The following is a 20,589-nucleotide window of genomic DNA, read 5'->3' as shown; positions in this document are numbered from 1 at the left end:
GTCTAAGCTTGCTGGGGGGGAACTGAATTTCGTATTTTATTTGATTGCATTCCTTAGAACTGTGTGCTCCTCTTTCCATCTCCTTCCATTGCATAGGGGAGGGGGTGAATTGCCAGAGCAAAAGTGATTATCTTATCTTTTGCTAAAATCAGATCAAGTATGTCTGTACTGCATTTTATTCCTCATTGCTTTTCCCTTGAAACCATAAAAGAATTTTTGCTACTTTATCCATCCTATACTAACTCCTCATTGATTGTAAAGAAGCGTGCTAGTGCCAGATTACCCATTGTTGATCAACATCATATGTCTAAGTGTACTATCAGATATTAATTTATCATAAAAGTGTGATATATATATATTGTTTAATTTTTCAAATAAACCTTTTAATTTGCAAAACAAACCTACTTCTTGGCTCAGTGGGGTCAGGGGGATTCTAAGAGGGGGGTGTTATACAAGGGTTGTCATCCAGAGTACTGAACTGGATATAAAAATACATCAATAAGGGTTTTCCTCAGCATCCCAGACTAGGCATTGGCTTAGCTGTAGTGTTGATTGAATATCGCTTACAAAAGTGGGGGATCGGAGCCGGGATATTCTGGGTTAGATTTACCACTTGTGCAGATTAATACAGTGTGCCAACTGACCAGATACACATATCCGGTTAGATCACCACGCTGTTTTACACTGTGAAAGCATCCCTCAAAGGAACGCTCTAAGGAAACGGTCTGTTTTGCAAAATAAAATACAAACCTCTAAGTCAGGAAGGAACTCAAATTCCAGAATGACGACCTTGGTAGATATGAAAATAGCCAGAGAGCACTTCTTACATAAGCTATTTGTGAGAGGTGAGTGGACTCATCAGGACCAAACGGTCTGGTTGCAGGCAATCGCGCAACAGGTCACTGAAACAGGGTCAGATATATGGGGAGATCAGAGTCCCCTACATGTGGCCCTGAGTAAACTACATATGGCCCCTAAAGCCAAAGATGAACATAATAAGATTGCCAGGATAGCGGCATATTTGTATCTATATATGGGAGCCATGCAGGACAAATGTGCTGAAGGCCAAGATCTGGCAAATAGGCAACAGATGGCGTTAGAGAAGGCCCAATCTGATCTGGACTCTTCTGAGCAGAGGCTGCTCAGGAGCCAGGAGTCAGAAAAGGACAGCAGACAGTACATCACTAAAATAAAGGAGGATATGGATGTGCTGCAACAGGAAAAGGCTGACCAGGATACCAGATTTCTGGCCTTGCAGAAGGGGTACCAAGAAGGTTTGGACTCCCTACTGCAGAGCCAGAAAAAGCTGGAGCAACAATTAGACTTCAATAGGGCATGTGCTGAGCAGGTAGTCACCCTGCAAAGCCACCTAGATAGGGAGAAGGCAGAGAGCAATAAACTGATTTTGAAAGACCTGGATACCCAGGCAGAGTTTGATGAAGAACGCCAGAAAGCTGGTGCCTTTCAAAGGCAGAGGGACGACCTGGCGTCACAAATGCAGGCTCTTGGTCAGGAAAGGGATACCTTAGGCCAGGAAGTCTGCCACTTAAAAAGAAAAATTTAAGAAAATCACTTGGCCCTCCAGGGGCTGGGTGACCTCCAAAAAGAGCATCAGGGCTTGCTAGATCACACCTGGAGGCCGAGTACTCCAGGACCAATCAGGAGGCACAGAGAGAAAATGAGGCTCTCTGTCAGCACAATGATAGGCTCCAGCAACAGGTAGCGATGCAGGAGAGACTGATAGAGTCTAGTAAGGCCTTAACTGAGGAACGGAAAGCGCAGGCTCTTGCATTGCAACAGGGAACAGGGGCGGATAGAGATGAGGTTCGCTGGGAAAGAGAAACTCCTGAGCATAACCTCAGGAGCCCTAGTGCCAGAGGCCTTCACCTCTACCAATCCCTGGACTCTGCCACCTGTTCCCTGGCGCACATGAGCACGGGGCTACAGGGATGGCAGATCACTATCCAGCTAAAAGTATGGGGCTCATAGGCCAGTACCACCCAGGAATGGAGGGGCGGGCATCCGGGTATGGGCACCCAAGCACAGTGCAATTTATTGGGGAACCCCAGGAGAGTAGGCCCACTAAGGTCATCCTGAAAACCTCTGCCCAGTTAGGTCAGTGGGGGGGATACCCAGCAAATCCTGGTAGCAAGGAGGGATCTGAAGACTCCTCTGAGCGTCACAGGACACAGGAGACCAGGTCCCCACATTCTGCCAGCCATTCCCAGGCTCGCAGAATCCGGGAAAACCTGGAAGATCAGACGGGCACCTCTGGGAGCCGCGCTTCTGAGTCGGAGGATGAATGGACCAGGGTTACCCGAACCAAAAAGGCCAATAAGGCAAAAAGGGCCTTGCTTAAGGACCCATTGAAACAAATCAAGGCAATAAGGAGTGTCATCACGCCTTATCATAAGAACGCCAAGTATTCTGTTTGGGAACACTTGGAGCTCTATGAACAAATGATGGAGACTTTCCATTTGAAGGACAGCAGTAGCTGCATCCAGTACGTCAAATGGACCTTCTCACCAGAATACTCCAGTTTCTTTGCAGGGCTGGAGGATCAAAACAATTCAAGGTGGTCCACATACAGGGCGGCCATCTTGAAACATTTTTCTGTGCACAGAAATCCTCAAGAGGCTCTCAAGGCAGCCTACAATTTGCAATGTGGGGAGGATCAGGCCCCACAAGAGTTTGTGCAAGAATTAAAGCGTGCTTTCGCGCAGACCACCAAAAGGGTGCGCACGGATAGCAGAGAATTTATCAATACATTTTTCCATGCCTTACCCAAATACATAATGACCCAGCTCGTGAGATATTTTCATGAGAAAAGATCTTTAGACTGGGTCATTAAACAGGCTACCCGGATCTATGAGGTGCAGAAGCCCTTCGAAAATAAAAATAATGCGCCGAAAAACCCCAAAACCAACAGCACCGCTGCTGCTGCCAAGGTGGCAGAGGTAAAGGTCACCCCTGTTTTGGATTTGGAGATGGGGGGGCCTAAAAACCTACCTGCACCTAATAATGCACAGCCCAGAAGGCCCTCGGGCCAGTCACAGACAGGTAGTCGAGGAGGTAGTCCCACAAATGGGGTCCCCCCGCTCCCCTGACTATGTAAGTCCCCGCTACAAGGGAAACCGACCAATCCTGGGTTGTGTGTGGACTCCTCCAGCCCAAGGGGGGGGGTCCAGCCAAGCACCTGACCCGGGGAACTTCCCTCCCAACTTCCCACAGGAGGGCAGAAATTCTCCAAATCCTGGGCAGAACTTTTTCCCCAGGTATCCGCCCAACTTCCAGCCCCAAAATCATCCATCCTTCCTTCCCCAATTCCCTGAGCCCAGACAACCTAATCCGGGAGAGGGGAGGCCAAGGGTGGAGGGGTACCCAAATCTTCCCAATCCTGGGTATTAGCAGAGAAGGGATAGCTACCCTTCCCGGGATCAGCCCGGGGGAGAAAATAGAGCCCCGTATCAGCCTGAGCGGGTTTCACAACTTGAGCGCCAGGTCCAAAATATGGCACAAGATCTGGGTCACATACTGAGGGCTCAACAGAACCCTCAGATGAGCATGCCACCGCAGAATGCCCCAAACTCTGGGTCTGGTGCTCCAGAACAATGACGGGGGCAGCACCCCGATAACCCACCGGTTCCCAGGGAGGAGGCACAAGGGGAAAGGGGGTGTAAAGCCTTGGAAGAAGCTTCCTTCCCAACTTGTAAACAGCCCCTGGAAAACCAGGAACCGGAAACAAAATCTCCAGCCCCTGAAAGCCTGCCTCCCAAGGAGCAGAGGGGGGGTAGGAGAAACAAAGGACCCAAACAGACCCACTTTGTGGAGGAGGTACAGGTCTTCCAATTTGAGGGAGAGTTATCCTCAGAAGATCCTGGGAAAAGGATCTGCTCCTTCAGAGATGGGGGAACTCCTCCCATGGAAAAATGGGTCCCAAGGGATGCCAATTCAGACTGGGGAGATGTGGAGACTGAGCTACCGCCGCCCATCATCTCATCCCAGAACCGACAATACCAAAATCCCATGGGTCAAACCCATCCTGATGATTGCCTCCAAAAAGGGCGGGGTGGCCCAGAACCGGAACCAGGGGAACCCACAATGGCTCTGATCTCCAGTTGCCAACTTTTTCTTTCAGATTCCCAAGGCTCTCCACAGAATTCTGCCCTAATCTCTTCGCTAGCAATGTCCAAAACCAGAAAGTTAGCCCACCAGTTGTCCAAAAATTTGCATTATCTGTGCCCCCTTGAGGAGAAGGAGGGAAGATACTATGCCCCGGTACAAGTACAGGGGCAGGGTACAATTTTGGCATTGGTGGACACTGGATCCCAAGCTACCCTTCTGTCCAAAAGGGCCTTTGAGGAACTAAATGCAGGAAGGGGGGAGAATTACCGAATTCCTCTCACCTCTCTTCCTGGACAACTGCAGAACTTTGACGGGAAGGAAATTCCCGTTGAGGGGACTGCAGACTTGGACATTAAAATTGGGCGACACAAGGTGAAACACCCGGTCATAGTATTGACTCCAGAGGGCACCCCTTGTTTACTAGGGAATGACCTCCTGAGAAGGTTGTCACCCCTAATAGATTGTGTAAACAAGGTCCTCTGGATCCAGACTAGCCGACCAATAAAATTAAAACAGAGTGTCAACCATGTTAGTTTAAACGGCACCTGCCACATGGTTGAACAAAAATCTGACCAAGTAGAATTTCACTTCCAGAACAACCAAACTCTAGACGTGACAGTAATAGCAGTAGGACAACAGACTGGTGATGGGGGGTCCTCTCTATTTCTGAAAAACAACCTTCCTTCCAGTTTAAGGTGGTATTCCACACTGGAAGGAAACACCCTGAAATTCTTTACTAATCCACAATCAGAAACTCCCACTCCTATAGTCCAGAAAGATGTGAAATCAGCTCAGAGACTGGCTGATATTCAGCAAATTGGAGAGCAGTTGTTCATCCCTGTTCAGTTAAATGATGGGAATGACTCTGTTCTCGCTCGAGTGTGTGTGAACAACGGTAAGAGCTTCATCAGCGAAGCCATGTTCCGCCAACTCCCAAAAGATCCAGCCATTCCCACATTCAAACTGATAGACAAATGGGAAATGGACCTGGAAGCACCTAATTCCAAACATCTCCTGCCAAGCAGGTGTATGCTCAAAATCTCCATTGGCAACAAGAGCATAGTCCATAATTGTTGGGTCGTGCGAGACGTCACTGCCGCCTTTTACTTAGGCAGTGACATTCACAATCGCTTTGCCATTAGTTTGGACCTAATAAACTTCAAAGCTTGGTCCCGATTAGCGGATAATCCCATGGGCTTTGATGATCCAGAAAAAGCATTTAGGTCAGCTCAATTGCTACCTTATGCAGTTGAAATTCAGATCAAAGAGGAAGTCACCATCCCAGAAAGGACCCGACAATTCTCCCTGGAAGTGAAAGTTAAAAGAGGACAAAAATTGGAAAACCCTGATGCTTATATCCATCTAAATGCTTCTCTCCAACAGCAAGGGTTAGGGGTAAACCCAACACCATTAGTCAACATAGAACATGACACCATTCCAATAGAGGTGGATAACAACGACTTAAAGAGTATTACTCTCGCCGCAGGCACCATTATTGGAATGGCGATTGATGACCGACATTTCTCCATTGATTTAGGAAATGAACTGTTAGGACCAATCCCCAAGGACTGTTTTGACAGTGACAGTGAGGACAATACAACACCAGACAGGATTTTCACCCGGCATGGGGGGAACTTCCTCGTGTACACCTCTTGCCTTTATGGTAAGGAAGATGTGACTTGTGACTTCAGGAGGGTAAGGTGATTTTCCAGGTCCATGAGGGCTGCCTTTCCCACCTGAAGCCTCCAGTCCAAATCAGCACTCTGACCGGGGACTTCTCCACCCAGCTGGAGGAGGCCGCTGAGATAGCCAAACCAGAAGTCTTTCCAGGCTTCAGACAGATGGTGGAAGGGAGAGTCAACCTAGCTGATGCATGTGTGACTCTGGAACAAAAGCAAAAGTTGAAACAAGTTTTCTTGGATTTTCAAGATCTCTTTGCGGTAGACTCACATGACTGTGGTCGCACCGACATCCACACCACAACAATTCCCACGGACCCTGGAATGACTCCAGTGTTTGTGAAGCAATATCGTTTGCCTCTCGCATCCATGGAGTCCCTTACTGAAATAATTAAGAACCTTAAGTCCCGGGGAATAATCCGTCCAGTACACAGCACCTTCAATAATCCGGTGCTGGGAATATTGAAGCCAAACGGCCAGTGGAGACTCTGCGCCGACCTTAGGGAGCTCAACAAACGGGTCCATACTTCCCGATGGCCTCTTCCCTACATTGACTAAGGGCTGGCCCAGATCCAGGGGTCACAAGTATTCACTGCAATAGACCTGACCAATGGATACTGGACCGTGCCTGTCAGTAGGGAGGACCAATACAAACTGGCTTTTACCTTTGGGGGCCAGCAGTACACATGGACCCGGACTCCCTTCGGATACCTCAACTCCGGCAATGAATTCAACATCTTCTTACATAAGGCCATGCCTGACATGGGTGCGAGGGGTAACCTGGCTTATGTAGATGATGTCGTCATCAAAAGTTCATCTGTGGAGGAACACATAGCGGAGATCCGTTATGTTCTGACGCAGTTGGGGGCCGCCGGAGCAAAACTTTCCTTTCAGAAAGCACAGTGGTGTAGAACCCGTGTTAATTTCTTAGGGCATGAGATTACTCCTCAGGGTCTCTGTCCCCAGGAAAAGAAAGTGGAAGCACTCCAGAAACTGAAGGATCCCACAACTCTGCGGGAACTAAGGAGCCTCCTTGGACTGACTAATTGCAGCAGAAAGTTCATTGAAGGCTATGCAGAGATCACTAGACCCCCGATTCATCTCTTGAAGGGGGCAGGGGGTCAAGTGGGAATGGGGTCCAGAACAATCCGAGGCAGTAAGACAACTCAAGAGAAGCCTCTCACAAGCGCCTTGCCTAGCTTACCCTGTCAGAAACAAGGAGTTCTTCCTGGAGACAGGGTTCTCTAATAGGTGATTGACGGCAGTATTATACCAAAAGCAGGACAAGGTCAATAAAGTAATCTCCTATGCCAGCAAAACTTTATCCTCTGTGGAGGAAAAATTCAACGATTGTGAGAAGGCACTCCTGGCAACGGTGTGGGCATTGAAGAATTACCGCCCGTTTATCCAGGGGGAACACATCATAGTGGAGACTCCACACCAGCCTCTGCAATATCTCCAAAGTGACAGAATCCGGGCCGGAAATGTGAGTAATTCCCGAATTACTTCCTGGATTCTGTCAATGCAAGGCTTTCCTGTGGAGGTCAGATATGGCCAAAACAAGAAGAGTCCCCTCGCGCAAGGTCTGGCTGACTTGCATGATTGTGCCAGAGAAAACTGTCTCGAGGACGAAAGTCTAAAAATCAAGGACAACATGGAGGCATACCTTAATTCCCCACACAAAGTCTTTGAAGAAGACAAGTGTGAGGGAATGCCCACTGTCTATGTGGACGGATGCTCTTACCATGTTAACAACGGGGAGAAAGAACTGGTGGCCGGCGTAGGGAATGCATGGGTGAAGGAGTTTCCAGAACCCTCCGCTGGATACAAAATTGGTCCCCGAAGTAGTCAGGTGGCAGAATTGATGGCTGTGCATCAGGCCATCCTCACTGCTGTCCAACATCAACTCCACGAACTGGTCATAATCACCGATTCGGATTATGTACGGAATGGGTTTGTGGAGCACCTGGTTAATTGGAAAACCAGAGGCATGTTATGTGCTAATAACAAACCCCTGAAACATGGGAAGTTAATCCAAAACATTGATGATCTGGTCACCTCGAATGGGATGACCATCTATTGGAAGAAGATCAAGGGTCATTCCAAAGTAGAGGGACCAGACAAAACTGGAAATGACTTAGCTGATCAGCTGGCCAAAACCGGGGCCATCCAAGGGGATCTAATAGAAACAGAGTCCCTGTTCGGGGAAATCCAAGTCACTGCCATCTCTAGGTCCCAGACCAATGCTCACAATGATCTTTCAACTGCACAATGGAGTAAGGAGAGCCCTGATGCTGATTTGATTACAGCTCAGAAGGGGGATACAATAATTGATAAGTTTTACCACCACATTGAGGACCCTGAGAACTTTCCCCTGACGGATACCGATTACATTGGGAAAAAGGACCTAAGAGTGTTGATGCAAGGTCCAAAAATGTTCCGAATCCAAGACGGTTTGCTGGTAAGGAAATCCAAAGCTGGCCACGATCAGTGGGTCGTTCCTACCTCATTCCGAAGCCTGATGTTAAGTCACGCCCATGATGCGGCCACCGCCGGTCATAGGGGGTTTCACACAACACTGGAAATCTTAAGAGAGGTTGCATACTGGCCACACATGGGGCAGGACCTCGACCAATACTTGAAGGGGTGTCTTGTGTGTGCACAATTTCAGCCATCATCCCTCACACACCGTGCGCCTCTCCAAAAGAGGGGGATGACACTGCCATGGTCAGATTTGCAAATCGACTTTGTAGGCCCCGTGATTCGCTCGTCTAGAGGAAACAAGTACATGTTGACGTTACATGCTTGTTTACCAAGTGGGTGGAATGTCTCCCAGCCCCAAATTGCAAGGCAGAAACAGCAGCTGCCCTGATGATTAACCACATCTTTTCCCGTTTTGGTCTACCTCAAAGGATTGAGTCAGACAGAGGTAGCCACTTCACCAGTGAAGTAATGACAAAGATGTGGGAGATACTGGGGGTCAAAAGGAAGTTACATATTGCTTACAGGCCAGCTTCTTCTGGAGCAGTCGAGAGATCCAACCGAACCACTGTGAGCATATTAAAAAAGTTTGTGGCAGATTCTGGGCCAAGTTGGGATATCCGATTACCTCTGGTCCTAATGGCCATCAGATCTACCCCTTCATCTGCAACTAAAATGTCACCATTTGAGTTGATGACTGGATGCAAGATGGTGCTTCCCCAGCATTTGCTCTACAGAACCCAAGAGCAAACATTGATAAATGCCTCCACAACTCATGAGTATGTGGAGAATTTAAGGAAACACCTTCAGCATGCTTTTGCCTATGCTCAGCGGAATCTAGAAAGATCAGCCGAGAGCATGAAGACCCACTATGATTTGAAAACTACCCGAAAGGAATATAAGGTGGGTGGTCGGGTCTATCTATAGAATTTCCAAAGGAACCAGGCCAAACAGCGAAAATTCTTGCCTACATGGAAGGGACCGTTTGAAATTATAGACAAGATCTCCCCTGTTGCCTATAAGATCTGCATCCCCAAAGGCAGTCTGGCGGAAGGGGAAGACAAGTGGGTACATATAAATCGGCTAAAGTGTTGCCATCTCAGGCACACTCTGCAACAACTGGAGGAATCCACTGGAATCCCAGAGGGGGCCGCTCCAGAGTAATTCAGTTCCAACCCTAAAATATTCCACATATAGCATATCAAATTCTGTGATCCTTGTGTATATATATGTTCTTGTCTCCTAATTTAAACAAGAAAATGTATATGTTCATATCTTCTGATTCATAAAATGTATATGTTCGCCACACCATTAATAGTGGTGAAGAAATGTCTACGAATAGGTATTGCCGCTTTGCTTTATCATCCTAGGAGAGATGAAACCATGGAGACTGACCAAGGAGGACGACTGGGGACCGGGAGCAGAGACTGGAGGGAGGAAAAGATGCTGAACTGTGCCATCCATGGAATTGGAAGAAGAGGAGGCGAACATCCCAGATCTTGTGAGTTCCATCAGCGAAAGGACAGAATGGCCATCGCAAGAGGGGGGGCTTGTGGGATGTTTTTACCCATGCATACAAGCCCTACCATAAAACTGTGCAGTACTGGCATGGAAAACATCATGATGGCCAGAACTCCCCAGAGAGTGCACAGGGAAAACATGAAGAATAGGCTGCCACCCATTTTTGCCTATGTTGTGAGCACAGGAGGGCACTGCCTAAAACCACCATTGGGCTACACACACAGTAGCCTGAAACCATTGGGAATGGCAATGCTGATTGCCAAAAAAGCAACTCAGAACTGTGGGGAATTCATTTTCTTAATCCCAAAAATGGTTGCATTACCAGTACTCACCACTATCAGAAAGCTGGCGTTTTAAAACCACCAGACTTTTGTGTAAAACTGAACAAATGAAACAAAACCAGACCAAGGAAAGACTTGCTAAGAGGTGGATACAATGTAAAACTATATTCTGAAATGACTTGAAGGAAGTAATTATTTAAAGGTATATGTAAAAATTGTAAGTGATTTAAACTGGGAATAAAAAGTGACATTTAGCTGAAACCTGGCTTAATGAAACTGGATTCTGCCTGACAACTACCCCCGACAGGAATTGAAACCTGCTCAGCCACTCTTCCCCTTGCCAAAAGGAGTTGTCACCTATCTGATTAGATTAGGGGTGGAGCAACCGGGAACTGGAAAGAACAGAACAATGCAACTTCCTTGACTCAGGCAAATGTTATATTGGGGGTGTCGTAAAATAGCTTCCTCTTGGGAGAAACTGGGGGGCAGCTGTGCCTCTGTGAACAAGCTGGCTTGGGGGAAGTGGATAAACCAGTTATTCCACCCTGTGATGTGGAAGCCACACCCCTTTTTGACCAGAGCATAATTTTAAAAAGATAGATAACTCAGTGCAGACTTGTCAGAATTATATAAGTAATATCATTTTTGTGATTTTTCTGTGAACATTTTAAGAGGCGTTAGGACCCTGTGGTGTTTTCTGAGGGGTTGCTAGCGGAAAATAGGGTCTCACTCGAAATGTATGCATGTTAAAAATCTGACACTTTATCATCTGTAACCCATATCCCTGGTGCACATTTGTGTAAAATCTGGAAAAGTTTAGAGGTCGTTATCTGGATGAAAAGGGGAGAATTCTGTCATCAGTGGACACAACATCGTACAAATACAGGGATCGGATGGTTTGGTGCTACAGAAAATATGTTAACTGGACCTATAACATTAGAAAGACTGTACATAGATAAATATGTATTTGGGTCAGAAATAGATTTGTGTGCAATCTGACAAGGGGAGGTTCCTCTGACCATAGAACCTACAGCATCACTCTGACTCACATTTCCTTCCCCCAATCAAGGGAGAGAGGAGGAATTGGCCAATGATAAGTGAGAGGGGCAGGTTTAGTTATGACCAGCGCACACACCCACTTTCTGAAACACATAAAAAGAGACTGCTGGGACAGGTAGAGATTCAATTCCATTTGCTGCGGAGCATGCTGACCGACGACTTCACATCCAGAGATCCAGACTTCAAATCCATCAATCTCCAGAACCTGCAGCAGAAATTAACTCCAGAATTTGTAGCAGAGAGGCCTGAATCCACCAGCTGAATCCTCTTCAGCAGGCCTCAAAACTAACCAAACTATTCAACAGCCGGGCAAGCTGTTTGAAGTTTTGCCGAGAATTTTTGCAAGAACCTGTAGCAGTACCCAGAAAGCAGTGTTACATCCAGAAACCAGAGAGGCTAGACCAGCAGAGCAGAGCTGACCCAGATCGCTGTGAGCAGAACCGGTGCCCGATTGACCCGCCGAGCAGCCAGAACCGCAGCCGGACGTGTTGAAAAGATCCGTGACGAGGCCTAGTTCAAATTTATATTGCGAGTACCTAGCAGAACTGTGCAGAACCAATCTCTTAGTTAAAATAATCTAATCCAAACTATTTTAACCTAAGTAGAACTGCCTCCTAGAAATCGTGTCATCTGTCATTTTTAAAGCTGCACAACTGTCACCTGTCAATTCTGCAGCTGTAAGCTGTCACCTGTCATTTTGAGTTTACTTTAAATCCGAAAAACTACCTTTATTAAATCGTCCGTATCTCTGGAACCGTTTGGGCTAGGAACGATATTTATACTTTTACCGCAATCGCGATTAACGCACTCGCGAAATTTACCGCGATTTGCGATTTTGGCTCAATTTCTCCACTTGTCAAAATAGCAGCTCCATTCTTTCTTTTGTTAAAATCCGTTGCAACTTGGTAATAACTCATAGAGCATTGCCAAAGTGAGCCTGAACTAATACCAACACGCATCTTCCACTCACCCTGAATCTCTAGAGGGAATTAGAATCAGTTGGCACATTTCCCATCCATTGCCATCACATTTAAAAAGCATTTTGGGCCTGTGTTTCGAACTCCTACCTGTTTCGTCTAAGCTTGCTGGGGGGGGAACTGAATTTCGTATTGTATTTGATTGCATTCCTGAGAACTGTGTGCTCCTCTTTCCATCTCCTTCCATTTCTTACATTGCATAGGGGAGGGGGGTGAATTGCCAGAGAAAAAGTGATTATTTTATCTTTTGCTAAAATCATATCAAGTATTTCTGTACTGCATTTTATTCCTCATTGCTTTTCCCTTGAAACCATAAAAGAATTTGTGCTACTTTATCCATCCTATACTAACTCCTCATTGATTGTAAAGAAGCGTGCTAGTGCCAGATTACCCATTGTTGATCAACATCATATATCTAAGTGTACTATCAGATATTAATTTATTGTAAAAGTGTGATATATATATATTGTTTAATTTTTCAAATAAACCTTTTAATTTGCAAAACAAACCTACTTCTTGGCTCAGTGGGGTCAGGGGGATTCTAAGAGGGGGGTGTTATACAAGGGTTGTCATCCAGAGTACTGAACTGGATATAAAAATACATCAATAAGGGTTTTCCTCAGCATCCCAGACTAGGCATTGACTTAGCTGTAGTGTTTATTGAATATCGCTTACAAGGCCAGGGAAAGGGAGTCATTTCCCCTGGTAAAGAACTTGCAAGGCAAATCACAACCATTATCTGTGATACCCAGTCTAGGAGAAGGGAGTCATTCTCCTGGACCAAGAACATTGGTGTAACTTTTAGCTTAGTTAGAAGTGTAAGGGACAAAGATAGGGACTGATTGACACAGAACGGTGGACTCCAAGATATAATAAGTTTCTGGCACCCCTTTTAGTACTTACGTTGAGGCAGGGAAACCCCTCTTAGAGATATAGGAAAACTTAGGTTCTCTCTTTATTTTTTTGACTAATTGTCACGCCCTCCGGTTTCCTAGGACATTCTTATGCCCAGGGGAGAAGCCCATGGCGTTTGACCTGGCGTTTACAGCAACGCCGACGCCACCGCCGGTAATCAACTACATCTCCCAAGAGGACCGTGCCTGCAAGGAACCTTTGGAACGTTTTGACTTTCTTTTGCGTGCGTTTCACGCCTCCTTTGTATTCACTTCCTATATTTGGCCACGCCCCCAGTAAGCCGGTGCTCCTAAACCATTGCGTTACGCGAGCTACACTCCTGGGATGAGTTATTCTTTCCTTGCTTACCTGGTTGCTGAATTCTACCTTTGCCTTGGACCTTGTTATCCTTGTTATCCGTTTTCCTGACTCTGTCTTAGACTTACGTTTGATCAACTCCCCTGCTCGACCACGGAACACACATCGGACTTGCCTTGGGTTCTGCTCCTCATGTCTGGCTCCCGGCTCCCTTCAATCCTGTATTCTTCAATCGCTCCTGGCCATCCGCTCCCCGAGCGAAGAAAGAAACACCACTTCTAATCTCTCCCCGAGTGCCGTTTTCCGGGCTAGCAAGTACGGCGCTGTTTAACTTTTTGGGACGCTTTGCTGTGTTGCTCCGCTCCCTTGGATCTTGAGACACTTGGCTCCTGGCTTCACTCCTTGGATTGTGGGACGCTCTGCTGTTTTTTCCCGCTTATTTGCTTTCGGAACATTGGATTTTGCTTTCACTCATTGGATTGGGGGACGCTTTGCTGTTGACATCCCTGATCCATTATTGGGGGAAGTCTTTGGTCCCCCCTTCTTTCAAGCAAGAACACTTCCTCTGACCTTCACTCACTCCCAGTCTTGTGTCTTGTCACAAGTAGGTATTCCGCTGGAAAAAAGGAATACACAGGTAAGCTTGTGGGGCTCGGAGGAGGTAGAGGGACTGGAATTGTCAACAAACGGTATGTAATCTTTGCTTTGTTTGTTTTCTTCCCTCTAGCTCTGCTGTGTATTCCGCCTTTTTGCCTGAGCCCTTGGCCTGACAGGTGTTCTTTTCCCTGCAAGCTGTGCTCTCAGGAAGGAAGTCTGAATTACTTTAGCGGCATCTAGCCCAAGTGATCTCTCAGACTGATCGTGGAACATACGAAGCGCGACACTAATACAAGTCTGTAGCAATCGCTATGCCACCTGTGTTTGTCTCCTTTTGCATTATTGCAGAAGCCAAACCTATCCAGGTAGGTAACGTGTATGGAAGGACAAAGCTGAATTCCATATAGGGGTAGTAGGCCAACACACAGTAACAATTAGTCCATACACATCTCCAGAAAATATACCAAACTGATGTACTGAAATATATACACTGTATTTAAGTAACAACACTATCAGGCCAAAATAGGTACTTAGATAATAAAACACAGTATTACAAATAATCCAAAATGTATAATGAAAACAGTAATGTCTATAAAGGACTCTCCTAACCCACCGTATCTATGTGGGACCACTACCAGAGATCGGCACCCAACATGAAATAACAGGGAGGTGGGGAGAAAAAGGAAACCAGAAAATCTAATAAGCAGGAGAGCCCCACTATGGGCCAGCATAATTGTTTACAGTCCGTGACTAATGACACAACCAACCCTGGTATACATGGAAGGTCCTAGACTAGATGGTCCGCACCTAAAACAGAGGTAGTAGTTGGAAGAAAAAGAGAAAGCTGGCAATTTTAACAGTGAAGAAAATATGCTAAGAATTTCCAAGTCCTAGAACTCAACTCCAAATTTGATTTGGACCCTCCCCCGAGTGTGTAATATCACAATTAATACAAATGCGCACATGATCATAAAACAAAGCCTTAGAGGGTAGGAAACAGTTTAAACCAAAGCCCAACACGTTCAAGCGTTATTAGAACATTTTGGCTTAATCATATATTTCAGAGAAACGTTTTACAGTTACCAAGATTAGCCACAATGTTACTAATAGTCCCATTGAAGAAATGAAGGGCATGACTTTAAAAATGAATTAAAAATCAACTTTAAGTTGCAACATTATAATACTTAATCCAGAACTCACCAAATCCCTTGGGGATCCAAGAAAAATGTCCAGGGGCATGTAAGTATCCTAGAGTCAATATTACAGAGTTCCAGATCAGGTTCAATGTGCCATAGGATTTCATGGGAGAAGAGTTAATGGCCCATCAGTGTTAGTGTAGCCAAGTCAGACCCCCTCCCACCCCCCACAGGAGCGGATTCTGCAGTGAGCAACAACAGGGACGGCCAAAGAGGACCCCAAAGAAGAATGCCAGAGGTTGAAGGATGAAGAGCCCCAGAGGATGAAGTAGCAGAGAAGGACCACCCCCAATCCAAGTCTATAGGAGACTTCTTAAAGACTCATCCTCAAAGAAACTCTACCCCTGACCAGAGGGACCGTTGGGGGCGAGTAGCACCTATCCCGGGGGCAAAAGTAAGTACTCACATGAGTAGTTTTGGCAGAAACGGCTTCAGCAGCACTAAACAACTTGATAAGTACAGTGCTCCTTTTCCACAGCAACTGTGCCAGAGATCCAGGAAAGGAACAAATGCTCTTCTGATGCCATCAACCTTTAAACCAGGAGGGTAAACCTCAGTGAGGAAGGCTCCAGGAAGACATAGAAACCTCTACAGACAGAAACTGCTGTGGACAAAACACGAAGGTAGCACAGCCGCAAATGATGCAAGCACATGTATAACAGCTAGAGGCATCCTCAGACATCCAGATCTGTAAAACAGGTGGGGTGGTGAAGTCTCAACACCCCTGTGGACACAAGCAGTGGCCCACAATCCAGCGGATGATCCTGGCGGGATGAGGCAGTTAACAGCCTACTAAATGGTTCCAGAGTGGAAGGCTTACCCAGCAAATGTGGGGAGTCAGCAGAAGTCTTTAAGAAGTTCAGACTGGACTTTCAGAGGCAGAAAACCCCAACTGGGCTATGCCCAATCCACTGCACTCAGCAAGTGGCGGCTTTAAGAATAGCCCAAATGGCTGGAAAAATCTTTCAGCAGACCTGCGACCTGCACGTTGCAGGAACAAATCAAGAACAGAAAGAAGCAGTGACAGGGCAAAGCCTGAATACACAAGCACAAAGGCGATGGCCAAAGCCTAGCCAGCCAATCACTGAAATGGGCTGGTGGCAAAGCATCAGATAATCAACCATTCTGCGGCTTAGTAAAAGCCACCCCCCACAGGAAGTGAGAGGGAGAATCCAGGGACCTACCCGCTTAAGCCATTTAAGACCAATACAGAGGCTGCCATTGTGGGATCACAAAGAGCTCATGTGGTCAGAACTGCCATTTTGAGCATTTGCGTGATCACCCTGAACAAAGGAAGCCATGAAACACAAAATGGGCTAGAGCAGAATAAAATAAAAAAAAAACCTTGGTATCCCAATGTCTACCTAAATGGTACACTGGGATACCAATGCAGTAAAATGGTTTGTACCATCGTTGAAGACCAAACGTCTAGCTGCCACTAAACTCCCTAAAACCTGTGCCAGGTGATAGAATGATCCTAGGGCTAAAAAGGGGTAATCTTAGGGGGTAACCAACTGTAAACCTTACGTAAAGTAAAAAGGGGTGTAATGGGAGAGGGGCTGCAAGAGAAGTCCCCTGTCCACCAAAATGAAAACGGAGATTAAAAAAAACACATGGAAATAAAGCAGAAAGTTGAGGAGGCCTAAAAAATGGCCATAGGAATTCTGACTTAATCTTAACTTGGTTGCCTCTTTTCCAATTGTAAAATAGGGATATATTAAGCTTTTGGCTTTGGTTCTTCTAAAATGCCCGCAATGAAATCCCTGTCTTCAGTGGCCTGTTGCACATAAATATTAAAATGTTCTGTCACCCTTTTAAGCAATGCACCGTACGTTGGTTGATCAATTGGGGAATCTACTGTGGGGATTAAAAATCATCAGGGCACTCACACAAAATATTCCTGTGGGCTTTTCAATGTTAGGAGTAAGCCCCTGTGAACTACTATGTTTTGCAGATAATAATTCTCTGGCTGATAGTCATACAAAGAAAGGCGTACACTTGTGGACTTGGTAGGCAGAGTGTCTGAGCTTATATGCGGTTTATCGTTTTCCCTCTGGGTCCTCATCTTTTTCTTGCATTAGCAGGTTAACATTAGCTAACGCTTGTGTGATTGCTCTTATCATGGGGGTGTATCGTCAATATTCTATATGCAGTGTCATGAGTCGCAAGCCCCTCCTCAACATCCCAATCACTGTATTCTTCCCATTGTTCCCAAGGATGTAGATGTTGACTTCTCTTGTGCAGAGTGTGAGTTATTGTGTCTGCAGCATGGGTGTCCCCTAAAGTTGAGAGGGAAGCCTTTAAGAAGTCAAAGTTTTTATTTTAGTTTGTTTGGGCCGTGACATGTCAGTGATAGCAGCCCAAATGCAACATTTATGTCAGTTATTCTCTGGTGATGCAACCTAATCCTAGCATGCCATGCAGTGTTTCTCAGAGGCAGAGTTGTACTCCCCTGTCAAAACTTTGTAGTTGGCAGAGCTGAATTATGAAGTCATCTTGCTACTGTCGTTCTGGAAAAAGGTTCACTGTCTCGACACACGTGGTGTTGGTGACATTGATTTCCGCTTCGGCTACTGCAACCAACGGAAAATCTGATGTCGCAGGCACCAGATTGTGAGTGCCTAAAGACACAAGAGACAAATAGTGCAACAAGAAACCCGATTTTACTTTGGAAATAAACCATTTGTAATCCTCCTGGCCAACCACTAGGTGATGGAATATACACAGCATTGAGCCCAAACAGATTCACATGCCCCAGAAACATACATTTCCTTGCAGTGAAAAGAATACAAGGAAATGACGCGTTACCACCTCTTGCTACTCTGCCCAATCACCCACTCATGAGGAGTTACATGGATTCCCACGGAAACGGATTCATTTCAAGTCTGAGTGCATCAACATTGAAGGTATGAAAGTTGATCCTGACATTCACACTACCGAAAAAAATGTTCAGGGAGCATGCCAAAAGCAACTCCCTCACATTAAGCACACATCAATTCTATTACTTAGTTGGCCTTCTGTGACTTGTCTGGTCGATCATCTCACTCTTACTGCTGCTGCACAGGATTGCTACGACATTGGCTCTAGTAATTTTCTGCCTTCTTTACTGCAACAATCTGTAGCAGGAAGCCAAAACTCTAAATAAACTACAAAGAATCCAAAATAATATCAGCCTAATCTTGGACCTCAAAGGCTCATATCACACTTCTCCAAAGATATTAAGACGTTGCACTGGCCAGCCAGGGATGAACATTCCATCAGCTTCAGGACTCTCTGCCTAGTCCACACACCTTTTATGACCTCGCCCTTTAAATCACTTGAGGGCTCCCAGACTACCTACCCAAAAGGCCAGATTCCCGTTAAGAACACATTTTCGAAGCTGATGCATACACTTAAGGGCTCTACTCTCAGGAACAGCCTTCTCGTGCACATCCCACTTGAACCTGACCTGAAGTTCACAAGTGCTCTAAACCCCACCAGTTAGGCTCAACCTATGGGCCCAAACACCAACCAAGTGCCTTTGTTTTTCCCTATCCCCGCTAAATGTATGGATGCTGAAGCAGCAGGTCAGTTGGAGCGATGAATGAAACCCAACAAATAAAATCAAATGATTCTGAATTGCTTTCAACCACACTGCTCCCCTCTTTGCCTTCACAACCCATCCTCTTATACTCAGTAACCTCCCTCACCTCCCATTCCCAACTCACTCCCCCCACTCTCCTTTTTCAAGCGCATGCAACACCAAAATCATTACCCATATTCCACTTTGCTCACTCCCAACTGCCCATGCTCATCAAAGGAGATAACATGTTACATTGGCTCCCTATCCGTAGCCGAATCATCCATCGTACAATATGTATCACGCACAACTGTCTCTCGGGGCAAGCCCCATGTTTCTGGCTAGTCGTGCCTCGCGCCTGCCGGCACATATAGCGTTAAGGTCTAACTCTAGGAACTTTTGGAAACACTAAGAGCACAGCTGGATTACGTGGAACGTAGATCTTTCCCCCACATGCAGCTTCACGGTTGTGGAACATGCTTCAACTAAATGTGAGGTCATGTACCAATCTTCAACTTTTCAAGAGCAGATTGAAAACAAATTCTTTTGAATAATGTTTGACGATTATCTGACTGCTCTCCTGGCTCTGAACTCATCCTTCCATCGTCTGTTGTTGTGCGGCTATTTCTTTGCTTCTACATGTCCGTCTGTTTACCTGGTGCGCTATCATGCCTCCGGGCTCGTCTGCCAGCGTGGTACAAATAAAATAAATAAATCTTAGCTCCCGCTTTGTCCTCTCCTTACCTTCTCGGCTTCCTGGCCACATCGCTCTACACGGTCTTGCAGTTTGCGCAGCTGCTCTTGGGAGACAGAGGCATCCGCTTTGGAGTGGCTCTCTCGGGTTACAGCAGTCTTTTCATCCTTACGGGCTACGTGGTAACTCTTCTTAGCTGCTTCCACCTGTTAGGGAGAAGAATAGATTTAAAGGAGGTAACTAGTACAATGCAGAACCCCTGTAACCTGAGGAAAGCCCATTAGAGTTATACCCAGATATCTTCTTCATGAAAGCAGCCAATTCAGAGGACAGCCTAATTCCTGCACTGTGATGGGATCCTACAATGGAGGAACTAAATTGCTTTATGCAATGGAAGTTCCACTGGGGAGGCTGGGTCCATGAATTCTGCATAGTCAAAGGTGCCCAGTAGGTTAAAAGCGAATGATGACAACATTAGCAAGAGATTTGGAGTTAATGCACATAGGGGTGTCTTTGTGAGCACCAAATTAAAGAAGGGAATTCACTGAGACAAGCAAATTCACAGAACAGTAGGATGTTCAAACATTATGGAGACACCATTCTCTTTTCTACCATTTTAACTGCAGACGAGAGCAGATTCTGCTATTCTGGCCGATCTTTCCTTTTGTTCAAACAAGCACTGTGGGAAATAAATACAAGCGAGCCAATGATTAACACTACTAAAAGAATATTTTACAGGTCCGCGGATATGCTGCACCGCCCATTCCCTTCAGGTTTGGAGTTTTGGCACTGTTTTTTTTAACATGTTCAGCGGTCTGCCATGGAACTCAGAGGGGTGTGCCAGCCTTCCGTGATCTGGAAAAAGGAAAGATTCCTTTAAGTACTGGGGTCTTTGTAGCCCGTGTGTGCCTATAAAAAAAGGAGTTATGGGACATGCTATGGTGCCATTGGGGCCTACATCCAGATAAGGCTTTCCGGGGATGCAAAAGACAAAGATACATCAGGACTGATCTCAAGCCGGTCGTAATCTTGAGAATCCAGGGCTGCAAGGCCCAAAGTGAACACAGGAGTAGGTGTACCCAGTATAGCTACAGTCCTCAGAGGAACTTAAGGAGGAGAAAATATTGGACACAATGATAAAGCCACATCTTGCAAGATTTGCAGAATGCCAGATTGGAATTCTAATCTTGGAATGCCCCCAACATCTT

The 20,589-nt window shown here is 46.1% G+C and overlaps 1 protein-coding gene across 16 annotated transcripts in view; it reads right to left on the bottom strand.

Annotated features, from left to right (window-relative positions):
* PACSIN3 (protein kinase C and casein kinase substrate in neurons 3) overlaps nucleotides 1-20,589 on the bottom strand; it is a 564,411-nt gene that overhangs the window by 125,397 nt on the left and 418,425 nt on the right. For all 16 annotated transcript variants that reach the window (XM_069623167.1, XM_069623169.1, XM_069623177.1 and 13 more), the window contains one exon: nucleotides 19,432-19,587. In XM_069623167.1, the coding sequence (XP_069479268.1) occupies nucleotides 19,432-19,587 (156 nt within the window). The remainder of the gene's footprint in view (nucleotides 1-19,431; nucleotides 19,588-20,589) is intronic.

This window comes from Ambystoma mexicanum, chromosome 11 (assembly GCF_040938575.1).
Source record: "Ambystoma mexicanum isolate Mex_15411 chromosome 11, UKY_AmexF1_1, whole genome shotgun sequence".
NCBI lineage: Eukaryota > Metazoa > Chordata > Amphibia > Caudata > Ambystomatidae > Ambystoma > Ambystoma mexicanum.
The sequence above is the reverse complement of the archived record's forward strand: the minus strand, read 5'-3'. Positions and strand labels throughout refer to the sequence as shown.